General features: G+C 36.1%; 1 protein-coding gene across 1 annotated transcript; it reads left to right on the top strand.

Annotated features, from left to right (window-relative positions):
* The first annotated feature begins 1321 nt into the window (after nucleotides 1-1321).
* On the top strand, nucleotides 1322-14525 carry LOC121320436 (cilia- and flagella-associated protein 298-like). The gene is made up of 8 exons (XM_041258767.1): nucleotides 1322-1398; nucleotides 1876-2028; nucleotides 5300-5467; nucleotides 9493-9560; nucleotides 9687-9845; nucleotides 10634-10765; nucleotides 12604-12699; nucleotides 13157-14525. Exons 2-8 carry the CDS (start codon nucleotides 1890-1892, stop codon nucleotides 13265-13267), a joined length of 873 nt encoding a protein of 290 aa, XP_041114701.1. The 5' UTR covers nucleotides 1322-1398; nucleotides 1876-1889; the 3' UTR covers nucleotides 13268-14525.
* Nucleotides 14526-15615: the final 1090 nt, after the last annotated feature.

Below are 15615 nucleotides of genomic sequence, written 5' to 3'. Positions count from 1 at the left end.
CAAAAAACCCAAATTGACAATTTATGTTGGAATCGACATATTAAGTTTCAAACTATTATGTATGAATGAAATGGTTTTTCTTAGCACACTACATTAACTAACATTTGACTTTTCATGTAAATGTATAGTAGTAGTAGTCTTATGGTTGTAGTTGTTAAAAGTAGGATGTTCTTCTCACTAGTATTTTTGTAAATACTGCACAGTAAGGTCAAAACTGCAAAACAGCCATTAGTTCGCCTTGCACACCTTGCTGGTTGACTTACCTTGCATGTCAATGTGTTTAGATCTCCTGCGAGGCGGCGCACTGAATGTCCTGTGATGCACATTTCTAGTGGTGAAAAAAAAAAAAAAATAGTATAATGTAAATGAAATTTGGTTTGGGAAATTCATCAACCTGTGTTAGACTAGATGTTGCTATTGTTGCAAGCAGAGTCCTGCAATCTTGAATCTCTCCAAGCAGACAGAATCTAGCACTGAAAGGCAGTAACTTTCTAAGGACGCTGAACCCACAATATTAGCACTTGAACTTTTGCAATGAATTATTTAATAAAATGACCAGAATTCACCAAAGTTTTATTTCTGTATTTATTTAAACTTTTATTTTGATCACTTGATGTCACCACAGCTTCTCTTGCATCTGTTGATGATATTTGTGATTTGTTTATTTTCTCTAGCAGATGAACTGATAACCTGTTGACAATAAAATCTTATTTAAAAAACAGAAAGCAAGGTAGTAAAAACAGCCCTTCCTAACACTATCCTGGGGCATTGCCAGAGTTCTGACCCAGAGAGGAGGATAGTTACTGGAGCCACCACTTACTGTTCATTGCAGCTATTACTGTGTATCTGCTTACTGAAAACCAGCCCAGGTCCATAGTCTATTCTGCATAGATCAACACCCATACAAATATATTTAAATTTTCTGTATTTTCACATTTTCAGAAAATCCAATTCAGAGTTTTGCACTTGAGATTTTTGGAGTTTTTCTACCAACACTTAGATATAATAAGAAATAGGGCATTCCAATCTAAATGGCCAAAGGAGTGTTTGGTCTAGTTCTAAGATAAAATTACTTGAATTCATACAATATGCGAAATCGTCCTAACCTAAGGGAAAGTAGCTGATGATTAATGGGTTTGTGTTTCAGTAATAATTCGAATACAATGTTGCTGCCATTCTGATCAGCCACCCTAGATGGCAGCATTGCAGAAAAGCCGTCATAAAACACAATCTACAAAGACAAAGAGGTTCTCTTTTTTTGATTGGTGCAGTGGACAGGAAACATACAATCTCATCCGGGTTTTTCGTCGTTGATGCTCTGCTTGCTGGCGCAGCGTTGGTTCTGTGGGCGTCAGTGAAGTCTGTTGAAAGCATCGTTTGTTGAAAGTACTTTAAAAGGTAGTGTACAACAAAATAATTCTGGTTACTTTGAGAAGTTAATGATTTATATTTCAAGACATGAGATGTATAAATTGCCGTCATTCTGATTAAAGTTAAGTTACTAAGGAAGATGTATATTTTTATACGTATTAAGGAATGTACCCAGTGGTGTTTTATCACCATGGCAACCGACTTTCGTACTAGTAGCTTAAACTGGAACGTTGGAAAATCGACTTGTAACATGTTTAATGCCGTTTAATAAAATTATTAGCTAATTGCTGTATTTCTTTTCTTAATGAAATGTAACAGTTGCAAACTAGTTTCAGTGGGGGGGCGGTAATTTTAATGTAACTGCCTGTGGAAGTTTAAACAGTATGGGCAGTCTGCTTCTCAGAACTGTGGAATAATGTACTGTTGTAGTAGATAGACCAAGAAATCATGTTTTTATATTAACGTATTGTCCAATGGGAAAATGTTATAACTTTGACTTGTTAGGCTCCAGTACAGCTATGGTGCAACTACATGTAAAGCGTGGGGATGAGAGCCAGTTTCTCTTCACTACAACAGTGGATGTTCCAGTGGAAGAGCTGACCAAGCAAGTTACAGCTATTTATAATGGGAGGCTAAAGGTGGACAGGATTTGCTCAGGTAAGTTAGTTTAATAATAATAATAATAATAATAAAAAAATAAAAGTTCATAAGACGTAATAACCATTATTGGTGCCCTGTTGTTGGACTATTTTTGTGGAAACATTTTAGTGTAAAATAGATTATACTTAATTATATATATATATATATATATATATATATATATATATATATATATTATATAAAAAAAATTGATTTGTTTATCTATTTGACACAAATAGCAACAACACACACACATACACACACACATACACACACACACATATATATAAAGCTTATCACTGAAATTGTATTTAAAAGTAATTTTCTACCTTTCTATGTAATTTTCTAAGTCAAAAAAACAAAACACACATATAAAAAGCATTTTTTGTTCTGTATAAGGATGAAGACACACTGCAAATGCAATTTTAAAAATGATTAAAACTGCTCACAGTATTTTATATACTGGACCAAACTTAGAGGGTATTGCCATAACAATTTCAACAGTTAGTCTCTGGCCCTGAATATCAAAGCTTCTCTCTGACGGTTTTTGCTACAACTGTACCCCAATTACTTAATCAGACCAATTATAAATCAAGCAATCTTTAATTTATGTAGTGCCTTTTATAGTGAACAACTGTCACAAAGTGATTTGCAAGATGCAATAACAACAAAAAAATTCATAATACTTTAAATATGCATAATGCATAATACATGATCTACAGTTCTAAAAAAAATCAAAAATCAACAATACGATGGTCACTCTTGAAGTCAGGACTTAAAAATGTGTTAAGAAAACCTCTTAAGAAAGGGGAACAAGACTAAAATATGCACAAGAGTGATCTTTTTGCTGTTGATGGATGGACAGCGACACCAGAGCCTTCTGCCAGTTCTGTTGTCAATTCAATGTCGTCTTTGTATTCGTTAAGGATATTATCTTCAAGTGTTGCTTATCTGGTTAGACAGCTTTTTGGGTCTTCCAGTGCTGGGTCTGTCAATTACAGGTGATGTTTATCTGTACTTGTTGTTTATTCCCAGAATACTACACCTTGAAAATTGAGCTATTCTCACCCAAACTAAGCTGTATTAATAACAGTCAAAGTTACTTCGGGAAAGCTTTGCCTTGAACTCAGTCCTTTAGGTCTTTGTTTTTCAGCATAGAATGCAGTACTTTACCATTGTTGCTGTCTTATTTGCTTTCAGATTCTCTTCTGAAATTATGTTAATGGTATTGACTTGTACATGATCACGCCAATTACAGTATGAAAGATGATGACAATAATGAAATATGCAGTTAAGTTAGCTTATTTTCTTCGGGGAAAGCTTCGCCTTGAGCTCAGTCCTTCAGGTCTCTGTTTTTTAGCATAGAATGCAGTGCTTTAACATTGTTGCCATCTTATTTGCTTTCAGATTCTCTACTGGCATTATGTTAATGGTATTGACTCATACATGATCACGCCAATTACAGCAAAACTAAGAATACTATCGTACCATCGTCATACAGATAATCGGATTTCTTTTAGCTCTGTCTTACTGAAACATTGCTTTTTTTTTCTTCGTTGGTGCAGCCGCCATGTTGAGTTTCAGCAGAGACATGGAGTCAAATCACATGATGAATAAACTCGGGGATGGACATGTTATGTCTTCAATTACATTACACTAATTTGTATTTTCAAGTGATTTTCTAATTACATTTTTACATTTGACGCTTGAGATGAGTTCTGTAATGGTTGTTTTTTTAAAAGGGAAATAAAACAAAACTGTCGGTCTGAGTATTGTGATTTTTATTTATGATTTATTGGAAAATTTATACTTCTAAATAATGCAGGAAGATTGTGCTTCATAGATTTTAGTATACAATTATACGACGATTTAAAAACTGTAAAGTTAATGGGCAGCACCGAGCAGTACTCTGTAGAGGCAGAATCGGCAGACGCCTGCTTTGCCTTCCCTGTACAGAGTAGATTTGCTGGTATCCAAGCGAGCTCTGCACTAATGTGACGTGCATTTTTATAGAGGGAAATCAGAGAGACAGACACAAATATGCCTATGTTAATACTTTGTAAGAATGGTCTCAAAATAACAGTTTACCTCAAGAGGCTGGAGTCTCGATTGAGGTTGATATTTATGATAATAACTTGCGAAAGTTAGTAAACTGAGTGCGAAGGTTGTTGCCAGTTACTGTGAAAAATGCATGCATTTTAGCCTTGGAGGGAATACTGCATAATAGTATTTAAAGCGTTACTTGCAATGTTACATAGAAATCCACAGTTCCACATGTACTGTGTTGTTGTTTTTTTTACCCTTTCATAACATCAATGCATCAGCTTTTTTATAGAACAATATATTGATAGTGAAAAATTTGGCATCAAACCAGCCTTACATAAATGTTATAATGACATGTTATAAGGACAAACATTTGAATATAAGTCGTAGGTTTAGTCAGGAATGTCATACAAAGCATCTACACAACCAAAACAGTATTAATAATCGGACATTTGAATAGAAATGTGTTTTATATACAGACATAATCAATAAAGCACAACCTAAAAAAACTGAATTAAATAAAATAAAAAATTAAATAAACTAATTGAAAATAAATGTGTGTGTTTATATGTAGGTACCTACAAAACTGTGCAACTGGAAAAAAAATTTAAATCGATGGGTTTATATTGCCTATATAACAAACGCGTATATGGAAGTGAAACTATGCATTTCTACACAGACATACTATAATCAATGACATGAATAAATAAACATTTGAACAGAATGGGCTTCATTTACAATTGTTTACAAAGTCTTAAGTGCTCACAAATCACACAGATCCTGCGCTTTTCAGTATATGCGGTGCACTTATTGCAGACTCTTTGCACATTCGGCACAGTAAGCCTGGGTTACTGTTGGCACAGACATCAACAGTAACCGAGGCTTCTGGCACCAAATGCTCCACGGGCATATACTAGATCAATGCAAGCTTCTAATTCCTCTAAGGGCATTGACCAGGAATCATCTTGTAGTTGTCGGTGGGCTTCTGCTTCAGTGCAGAATTGTATGTCAATCAATAGGAAACAACATTCGGGTTAAAACAGACGGAGACAGCGAGTTTCGGACTGTCGGAAGACACTTATGATATCCAGGGCCATTGTTTTTAGGTTTCAATGCAGACTTTGTCAGCATCACCACAAGCAAATGTTAATATTGACAAAACATGTTAATGATTTTTTGTGAGTGTGTGTGTAAAAGTGATGTAATGCCACAAAAGTGTTTTGTTGCAACTTTTTGAATGTCTTAGAAATGAAGGAGCTGGCAGAACATGGAGTAACCCTCCCTCCGAACATGCAAGGACTGACGGATGAGCAGATTACGGAGCTGAAGTTACGGGATGATTGGGCAGTGAAGTGTGTGCCCTCTGGAGGAGCTGAGTTTAAAAAGGATGAGATTGGAAGAAGGAATGGTCATGGTAAGAAATAGAATGGTGTTTTCAGGATCAGTTCCAACAGAATGGATTTAATCTATAACTGCCACCCAAACAAAACAGTTTCAATTAAGGACTGTGGGTCCCATTTTAGTTTATAAGTTATATTTATTCTCTCTCTCTCTCTCTCTCTCTCTCTCTCTCTCTCTCTCTCTCTCTCTCTCTCTCTCTCTCTCTATATATATATATATATATATATATATATATATATATATATATATATATATATATATATATATATATATATATATATAAATGATATATATGCATTTAAATGAGGATTTCCACTTATCTACACACCATACTCCACACTTTTAAGGGGGAACTGAAAGATCATATTTGGATAAGTCTCCACCCCCCTGTGTTAATACTTGGTGGCAGCATTTACAGCTCTGAGTCTGTTGGGATAGGTCTCTACCAACTTTGCACACCTAGATTTAGCAATATTTGACCATTCTTCTTTACAAAACTATTCAAGCTCCTTGGGGAGCGCTGATGGACAGCAATCTTCAAGTCATGCCACACATTTTTGATTGGCTTTAGGTCAGGGCTCTGACTGGGTCACTCAAGGACATTTACCTTTTTGTTCCTTAGCCACTCCAGTGTAGCTTTGGCTATGTGCTTTGGGTCGTTGTCATGTGGAAAGGTGAACTTCCCTCCCAGTTTCAGCTTTCTTGCAGAGGGCAGCAGGTTTTCCTCAAGGACTTCTCTGTACTTTGTTCAATTCATTTTCCCTTCTATCCTGACAAGTGCCCCAGTCCCTGCTGATGAGAACATCCCCATAACACGATGCTGCCACCACCATGCTTCACAATAGGGATGGTGTTCTTTGGGTGATGCTGTGTTGGGTTTGCGCCAAACATAATGCTTGCATTTAAGCCAAAAACTTCCATTTTAGTTTCATCAGACCACAAAACTTTTTGCCACATACTTCAAACAGGATTCAAGGTGGCCTTTCTTGAGAAATGGCTTCCTTCTTGCCACCCTACCATATAGGCCAGATTTGTGGAGTCCTTGGGATATTGTTGTCACATGCACATTTTTACCAGTCTTAGCCATAAAAGCCTGTAGCTCTTGCAAAATTGCCTTTGGCCTCTTGGCAGCCTCTCTGATCAGTCTCCTTCTTGCTCGGTCATCCAGTTTGGAGGGTCAGCCTGATCTAAGCAGGGTATTGGTGGTGCCATACACCTTCCACTTAATCGTCTTGATCGTGCTCAAGGGATATTCAGGTCCTTTGATATTTTCTTATACCCATCCCCTTTGATCTGTGCCTTTCAACAACTTTGTCCTGGAGTTCTTTTGAAAGCATCTTGGTGCTCATGGTTGAGTCTTTGCTTTGAAATGCACTACCCAGCAGAGGGAACCTACAGGAACTACTGAATTTATCCTGAAATCATGTGAATCACTACAATTTAACACAGGTGCAGGCCACTTAACTTGGTGTGTGATTTTGAAGGCAATTGGTTACACCTGAATTTAGGATTGCTATTACAAAGGGGGCGGACACTTATCCAACCAAACTATTTCAGTTTTTATTTTTAATTAATTTTCTACAAATTTCTAGAATATTTTTTTCACTTGGAAGTTTGGGGTAGCATGTGTAGATAAATGAAAAAAAAAAAAAAAAAAATTAATGCATTTTAATTCCAGGCTGTAAAGCAACAAAAGGTGAACATTTTGAAAGGGGGTGTAGACTTTCTGTAGGCACTGTATATATGGCCAATATTGCCCATTCGGTGTGTCTTCCACTTTCGACAGGTGATAAGACACTGTGTCTTTAGAGGCACGTGTTCTACTATTAAGTCAGCGATTAGCTATTTTAACAAAACATTGCCGCACGAGTTCACTATTATTCGGGGTATGCAGAAACTACAGCCTTACATTTCAACGAATGTTGCTTTGAAGTACTGTACAAAAACCTGGTCTTACAATAAAAACTTCCTTTTCTTATTTTCCAGCTGAAAAACAGTCCAACAATGTCTTTTTCACAGCCATTTAGTCTTGCTTTAAAGTGTATATAAGGACTTTTTATTTTATTTTATGGTGTTACATTTTTCCATGTGTTGCAACAAATGTTTAAGGGCTGTGTATTATTATTATTATTATTATTATTATTATTATATTATTATATTATTATTATTATTATTATAATTATATTTTTTTATTATTTATTTTTTATTATTTATTTTATTTATGTTTTTACATTTTGACCACTTTTTTAAAAAACTTTCTACTGCCTCCAAGATGGCTTCATATGAACCTACATGGACCACTCAAACTACATTTCTCATCATCCTCCTGCTCACATATGTAACTGAGATGATTTTACCAGTGAGAAGGAGGATGATGAGAAATATAGTTCTGAAAAATACATGAGGCAGTCTTGGAGCTATAATAGAAACAGCCAGAGTGCACTGCAATTTAAAAGTGAAAAAAATGGTCAAGATGTAAAAAAATAATAATAATAACAATACACACACCTTACTTTTGAAAGAGTTTGTTCAGCTGTATAAACAGTAACTGTATTTTCCTTTTAGTTCTGTTATTGTTAATCTATATTTAATTGAAGTAACTTAAAAAATGGATGGTGAGTAAGTAGATTCAAGAAAATGCACAGAGTCCTTGTCTTCAATCAGTTGTTAGGTTTATTGAAATATGCAGGGAGTCTGGTCCCAGGTACAGGACAAACGGAATACTCGTTCTTACAATTTTTGCATGACATTAAATACCCTTCTGTATAGATGGTTCACCTCCTCTTTCTCTGACATTTAACCAATAGCAAAGGTACAACACATTATTCTGTTACCATATATTTAATTTAGTGTGTGTGTCTGTGTGTCTAGTCTTGTGTGACAACCTCTGAATTCAGTGCATTCTTCAAACCCCTGGTGCCCCAAAAGGTCCACAAATCTAGTTTTTGTCATCTTCCTTGTTCCTATCTCTCCGTTTTGCTTGAGACCCTTTGAGTCCAGTGGCGTTATCTCTTATTCTCCCTGAGAACCTTTGGGTCCAACGCCAGTCCCTGGGAGCCTTTTAGCTCCTTAATGCTTTGCATTCCAAAAGTCTTGGAGCCTGGCCCCTTCTGGTCCACAGCATTGTTATCTTGTTAGCTTGTAGAAAAGCTTGTAGACACAAGGTCTCTATCAATTGTTAGCAGTACATGCAATTTGAACCAAACAGTCTGCTATCTGCAATATTAGTCTCTTCAGAAAAGAACACCAGTATAGCTCTTCCAGTCCACATGCGTAGCAAACTGCTAATCGATTCTCAATCCATGTTTTCCAACATTAATATTTACCTGGAGGAGAGCAGAGGGCTTTTTCTCCAGCATGTACTCATGCTGGTGGCCTGTTACACGGATGTGTTGATAGTCAGTGGGGGAGTTTTTAACATTATATAGTTGTTTAAAATGTGAATGAGGTATTACTACCCTGATACATGTTATATTGTTTTTGTTGTATGAGAGCTCTCTGTTAAATAAGAAACAGGAATGTTTTTATGGTCATGTATTGTCATGTATTGTATTGTATTGTACTGTACTGTTGTTTATTTTTTTATACCTACCTGTTATACGTAGTGGTGGTTTCTCCTGAAAAGTGGCGTTTAATGAGGGTGATGACTTTAAAAGTCCATCCTGTGTCTGGGGAGGGAGTTTAAGCCTTTCGATCACTTGTTGCTGATCTCTATACTCATATTAAGAGTTTAACTTGGTCATGTGAGCTGCTTATTTATTTTCTTAATTTGTTTTGCTGTTGTGAGTATGTAAAGTGCTTCAGTTAAAGACTGTGAAAGCGGACTAAGCTTGGCATTGTTCTGCGAGTGCTGTTTTGCTAAAACTGAACTGTTTACACTGTCCAGGCTCTGGAACTTTTGTGTTCTTTTAATAAAACTTCACATCTTGGTCATCTGCGTCATACCTATCATCTCCTTGTTTGCAAGTCCATCTACTTTATCACAGTACTGATGTTGGGAACAAATGTAACATTCTTTTTTTCTCTCTCTCTCAACAGCACCAAATGAAAAAATGAAACAAGTTTTACTAAAAACAGTCGAACAAGCTAAGTCATTAATTTCCAAGGTATGTTTCTGATGCTTAAGCATAACATTAGGACATGTGCTTCATCAGTGTCTGTGGCCACAAGTGGGCAGCAGCGTACTCAGTTATAAAAGTTAAGACATCAGGCTTTGCTTCTTATTCCTTCAGAAACAAGTTCAAGCTAATGAGTGTGTTACACTGGGGATGGTGAAAGAAGCGCTTGACCAGCTGCGTGGAGCTGTTATGATTGTTTATCCTATGGGACTGCCTCCTCATGACCCAATCAGGCTAGAGTTTGAGGATCGAGAAGATCTGTCGGGGACGCAGGTACAGTAACCATGACTGTTTTCGAAGTCATTTGAATTATTTATTTGTATTTATTTGTATTTATTTATTTACAGTTGACATTCTTTTGCTAATCACAGAGGTCCCAGGGTTCTATGTTGGCGTTTTAATTGGGCCTAAGTTCACCTGTGAGCAGACCACTTTTTCTAGATCCAGGAAGCAAAATACTGAATTTCCAGTATTTAATGGTCACCATGTGTTAAGTGAGAATTAAAGAGTATTGGTTGTATTGCCATAAAGAATAAGATACAAAAGACATGTACATGAAAAAAGGAACATATCTGAAAGGAAACTGTCCTGCTACAAAACTCCCCCCTTTTTAAACTCTGGGTTTGCGTTTCCCTTAATTGGGATTGTCCATTCATCACAAGTATTTTGCTTAGTGGGAATTGGTCATAAAGCTGATATGTTTAAAATAAATAAATGTTACATTTACACTTGGAATCAGTCACACCTGAATTATTGGATTAATTTCATTAAAAAAAATAAATAAAAGATTGTTTGGTGCAATCAAAGCATGTCTCACAGCAAAGTGATTCAAACACCACTACAAAGATATTTCTGACCAAACACCAGTTTCATTATTGAAATTGAGGATCTTGCTGGATATGCTTTAACCCTCCCTCCAGACATGCATGGTTCATCAAGGTTAAACTTTGATTTCCTCCAAATTTCTTTTTTTCATTGTCTATACAATCGTTGAAGGTGATATTGACCTTTGGGTTTCAATTTGAAGCACTTATTTACTTTGTGTATTTCTTACATTGCAGGCAGCTTTGCAGTTGATTGCAGATTCAGAGGCTCAGTTGTGGTGGGCAGCAAAGGAGTTGCATCGAGGGAAGAAACTAACAGAATATGTGGGCAAAAATGAGAAAACTAAAATTATTGTAAAGATACAAAAGGTGAGTAGTAAAATGTAGTGCTCTGTTTAACCCTTTCAGTGGTGCAAACCTCCCGGCACATTCACTGCTCTTTGGTCACCAGGGAGTATGAACGTACTGGTACGTTCTGCAACTTCAAACTTGAATTACTGAGCCTACAAAATCCCTGATCACTAGATATTGTAACACAAGGTTTCTGTAACACCTTGTATTGGTCCCTTGCACCCTCTGCCAGATATTGACTGAATTACATGTACTTATCCCAGTCACAAAAATGTAAACAGTGTTTGTAAACTGCCAAAAATCGCTAAGTGAGAAAGAAGTATTCGTAATAATGATGAATTCAGATTCCGATTTGAATTCAAATACATACAATTCTTGCACTGAATCGGATGTCAGCGAGTGTGTCAGTGAAGACATAAACGAAGAATATTTACCATCAATATCAAGAGACAGCGAAGAGGTGGCGCCAATCTCTGTGCGTTGCTCCATGCTTCAGGGAGAATCATACACTGAAGCATTAGACACTGTCACTCCCTCCACCACCTGTTTACACGGATATGATTTATTCATTCTCTCTCTCTCTATTGCTCTGTCTAGTTCAGCATTTTTTTTGTTTGGATGTGTTGCTGTGGTTGTGCCACCCCATTGTTTAGTGTTTATTGCCTTCATATTATTTTTTTAGTCAAAACCTTTCCTTATGACTAAATAAATATATTTATTGGTTTTATTTATTTACAGTAAAAATGATTTGTCTGTATTTTGTCAGTATTCATTAAAAACATGTAGCTTTCAGCTGGTTTGTACACTGTACTTAATGTTCAAGCACATGCAGTAACAGAAAAAAAAAAAGGACTGCCAGTGCATTTTAGAACTCACTACTCAAAGGGTTAAGGGTTAGTTAGGAAGGTTGTGATCTGATAAAGTTGTAGTTGCCATGAGTTTTATACAATTCATGTTATGTCTCTCAGTATATGGTCCTAAGTGATTATAAATAAAGTTTTAGGTTTTAACTGTTAAGCCCTAGAACACACTGTGACAAGGCGAGGAGCCCTGCACATGAAAAGGGGACAGGGCAAAGCCCTGTCATAAATGTATTTGTTTATTTTAGAACTGGGTACCCCTCCAACCCTTAGCAATTTAATATTTTGTATTTCTTTTGTTGTAGTGTTATTATTATTATGGTTTATGTATTTTTATATGACTGCGTAGCCATGCGTTTTTGTTTTGTTATTGGTTTTTTTATTTAAATGTGTTGGCAGCTTGTCCTCTGTCAGTAGTAATTAAAAACCTCATGCAGAAGCTGGCCATCTCCCAAATGAAGTGATTAATTTGTTGCTAATCGGGAGATGGCTACCTGCATAAAAGCTGGGTGGGTGTTAGAAGGAGTGAATGAGAGACGAGAAAAAGGAAAATGAAAAAACAAACATGGGATCAGTGAAAGCGATCTGCCCAACCTGACCTGTGCTCTTGGTATTGTGTTTGTGTTTTTGTATACCTGTTTTATTTGCTCTGTGATCAGTGTGTTTTTGTTTATATATTTATTTTATTTTTGTTATTTAAGTAAACGTTGCATGCCGCATCTTTTGGTTTGCCTTCCTGCTTCAGGCCTGACATCACCACAAAGCCATCCCTGTCACACACACCCAGAAGAAACATTTGATTTACTTGTTGTAAATTGCAGGCATCTTTTCTCAAAACTACAGACAGCTCTAGTAGTATTCTATAGTTATCCATGGTTGTATTTACGCAAAGTAGTTTTCCATCTACAAAACCTGCTTTAAAAAAATATATATATAATGTGACTGCTCTTACATTATGCTAAATAATTATAATTATACTTGTTTTTTGTAACCAAGCGAGGACAGGGGGCACCAGCTCGTGAGCCAGTAATCAGCCCAGAGGAACAGAAGCAGATGATGATGTATTACTCCAGGCGTCAGGAGGAACTTAAGGTACATCTCTATCTCTCTGAAAAAAAGGGGCAACCCTTGGCGATGACACACTGTATAGCTGTATAAAAATAACTTTATTTGTATAGTTAACCTGCTTTTGCACTTTTTCAATGTATTATCAAAGACTGCTACTTCTTATTTGTATAATGTCCAACACAGTATTCATTACCTGCTAGATCATTGACTGTGGTGTCTCTCGAGTCCTGAACTGCAGGAAATGAATGCTATTATAATATATATATATATATATATATATATATATATATATATATATATATATATATATATATATATATATATATATATATATATATATATATATATATATATATATAAATGCATGTTTTTAGAGGGCATTTACAGGTGTGACACTGACTGCTGTCCTCTGAACCTGATCCATTAGGTGTTTAATTAGGGTTAAAGCTCATGATCTAAATACAACTCTTTTGGTTTACAGAAGCTGCAAAAAGCTGATGATGACTCTTACTTTGACTCTGAATGGGCTGACAGGCATTCTTTAAAAAAGCAGTTTCAAGGTCTTGGTGATATCAAATGGGGACCAAGATAATTAATGCAAGTTCCTGTGTTCCTTAATTTCAATGGTCATTTTTCCCTGTAAATGATACAAGTATCAGTTTTGGCTTTGCTTGTTACCACGGCAGGATGCATTCTTCATTTATGTGAGATGGTATTGACTGTGTTGATATTGGCCTATTGGCTGTTAATTCATAAATGGATTCAGTACACTATGTTCTGTACAATTAAAATGTGAAGAAGTCCTGATCTATAAGCTGCTGCTTATTTCTCAGCAACTGTCAGATTGGAGCAAATCAATTCAACCCCCTATTTATATAATAAATGTATGTATTTTTTTGTAACTTTAAACACATACACTGTTTAGATTTGTGAGGCTTTGGCATTCACTTTTATTAGATTCTGTTTTGAACATACTATTTATTTTAAAATGCAGTATACAAAGTTTGATTTGTAAGAAGTCTATTAAGTTAATTAAAGCAATTTTCTTCATTTTATTGTATTTTGATTTTCTGTCTAAGCGTGTATACTCAATATCTTGTAACTGCTGTCCTTAGATCCACATATTGGGGGTGCCAGTCATCTTGTCAGCCATACATTTTCAGTTAAATGAATAGGAAAAGAAAATCCTGTGGTAAAGTAGTATTTTCTTTAAAATTAGATACTTTAAATAAATAACGCAATCTTTTACCTTTGTCACTTATCCCTTGGGTTGTCATGGTTAAGGGTAGGGAGGCTCTACGGTGCCAAAGTGCATGCTTTATTACATAGCTCAGACAAGAAAATAGACTTTGTCCACTGCATACAAGAACTTATAATCGGCATGGGATGCATATTTACAGAATGGCGTGTAAAGTATGTTACTGATATTATGAATCGTGACATTATTATAAATCACCTTGCTAAAAGAGTAGGACACAATTTTCCCATGTGAACTTGGAAGAACCCACACTAATTCTTGATATCTTTTCTAAAATTTTGTTAAGCATGTATGTAAAAGATAACTACAGAGTGCATCAACTGTACTAGAAGTCTGAGCAGATAGATGTTGAGGATTTTACACTTGTGAGGGTGACTCTTGTCTCCATGTATACTATTAACTGATAAAAGTTTTGGCATTTCTTTAAGGTCCTGTGAACCAGTTGCCTAAGACAATCTGAAGTTATGTTTCCCCTTAACCCTTTGCTGTCCATTTAGTCACCGCCTGTGAGGTGCGCCAGGTCCAATTTATTTTCACACGTGCTGTTTATTTTTTTCACAGTAAAACAGGTTTAAAAGGCAATGCATATCAACAGGACACTCAATACTGCATTTCCAGCCCTGCCCCACCCCTTGTTCTCTTTATTTATCACATACCTCTTCATAGTCATGCATACTGATAAATCATCTCCTGATCACCAACCTCCTCAATGTGATCCAAGTCATTATTTTATTATAAATCCTCACAACACAGATTAAAATCATTCATTTTTTATTGCTGATTATGCGACATACAGAAATGATCAATTGCCTCACACCTGCTTGGTTTGACGGTCCATCGCCTGGCCTAAGTGATAGTACCAAGGGGTGGCAAAGGTTGACTGTGCTAGGGTGGAGATGGGGGAGGCGGAGGCATGTGACTGAATCAAACAAAATAGAGGAGTAACTTACAAGTATTTATATTGCTCAGACAAGCCAGTTGTGGATGATGTGATGTGTGCAGGGGTCAGTCCCTCCCAGACTTCTTAAACTTAATTCATGTTGTTTCTGTTTATGTTTGACTTCAACCCACTTAGTTATTTGGCTTGCCGACTGGCTGTTGTCACTATGGACCCTTTATATGTTTATCCAAACTGTACCGTGACGTGTTATCACAGGTATTATCACTTGGAATCCCAGTGAAAGTGAATGCCAGAGAGAGTTCACTGTCATATAATATCTTTTTATTTAATAAATATATTTTTTTCAAAGAAATCAACAGCACAATAGATACACTATGTCCAACAATGGTAACTCCACCTCTGATTTGTACTGTATCATGTTGAAACAATCCTGTGGTATCAAAGCTAGTACTCTTTTTTGAGTGGTAAATAACTTAGAACAGAAGGCTTCTATTTGTGCGCTATTTGAGTCTGAATCCAGCATACCAAAAATGAAATGTGTTCAACTAATTGGGTTTCATCTGTGGGCGAAGCAGTTTAATCGTCATCCTTTCTAAATACTTTGTGTGTGTGTGTGTGTATTTTATTTTTAGGCTTCCAAGCCAAAGGCTGGGGAATTCATTATGTTTGGATTTCATTATTTTACGCCTCCATCCAACTCAGCTATTTGTGACAGTCCTATTCACACTACCTGTAGCATCACGATCAACGTGATCGTGAATGAAACAAATGGAAATCACGA

The sequence above is a fragment of the Polyodon spathula genome, chromosome 9 (genome assembly GCF_017654505.1).
Source record: "Polyodon spathula isolate WHYD16114869_AA chromosome 9, ASM1765450v1, whole genome shotgun sequence".
Taxonomy (NCBI): Eukaryota; Metazoa; Chordata; class Actinopteri; order Acipenseriformes; family Polyodontidae; genus Polyodon; species Polyodon spathula.
This window is presented reverse-complemented; position numbering and strand designations above follow the sequence as displayed.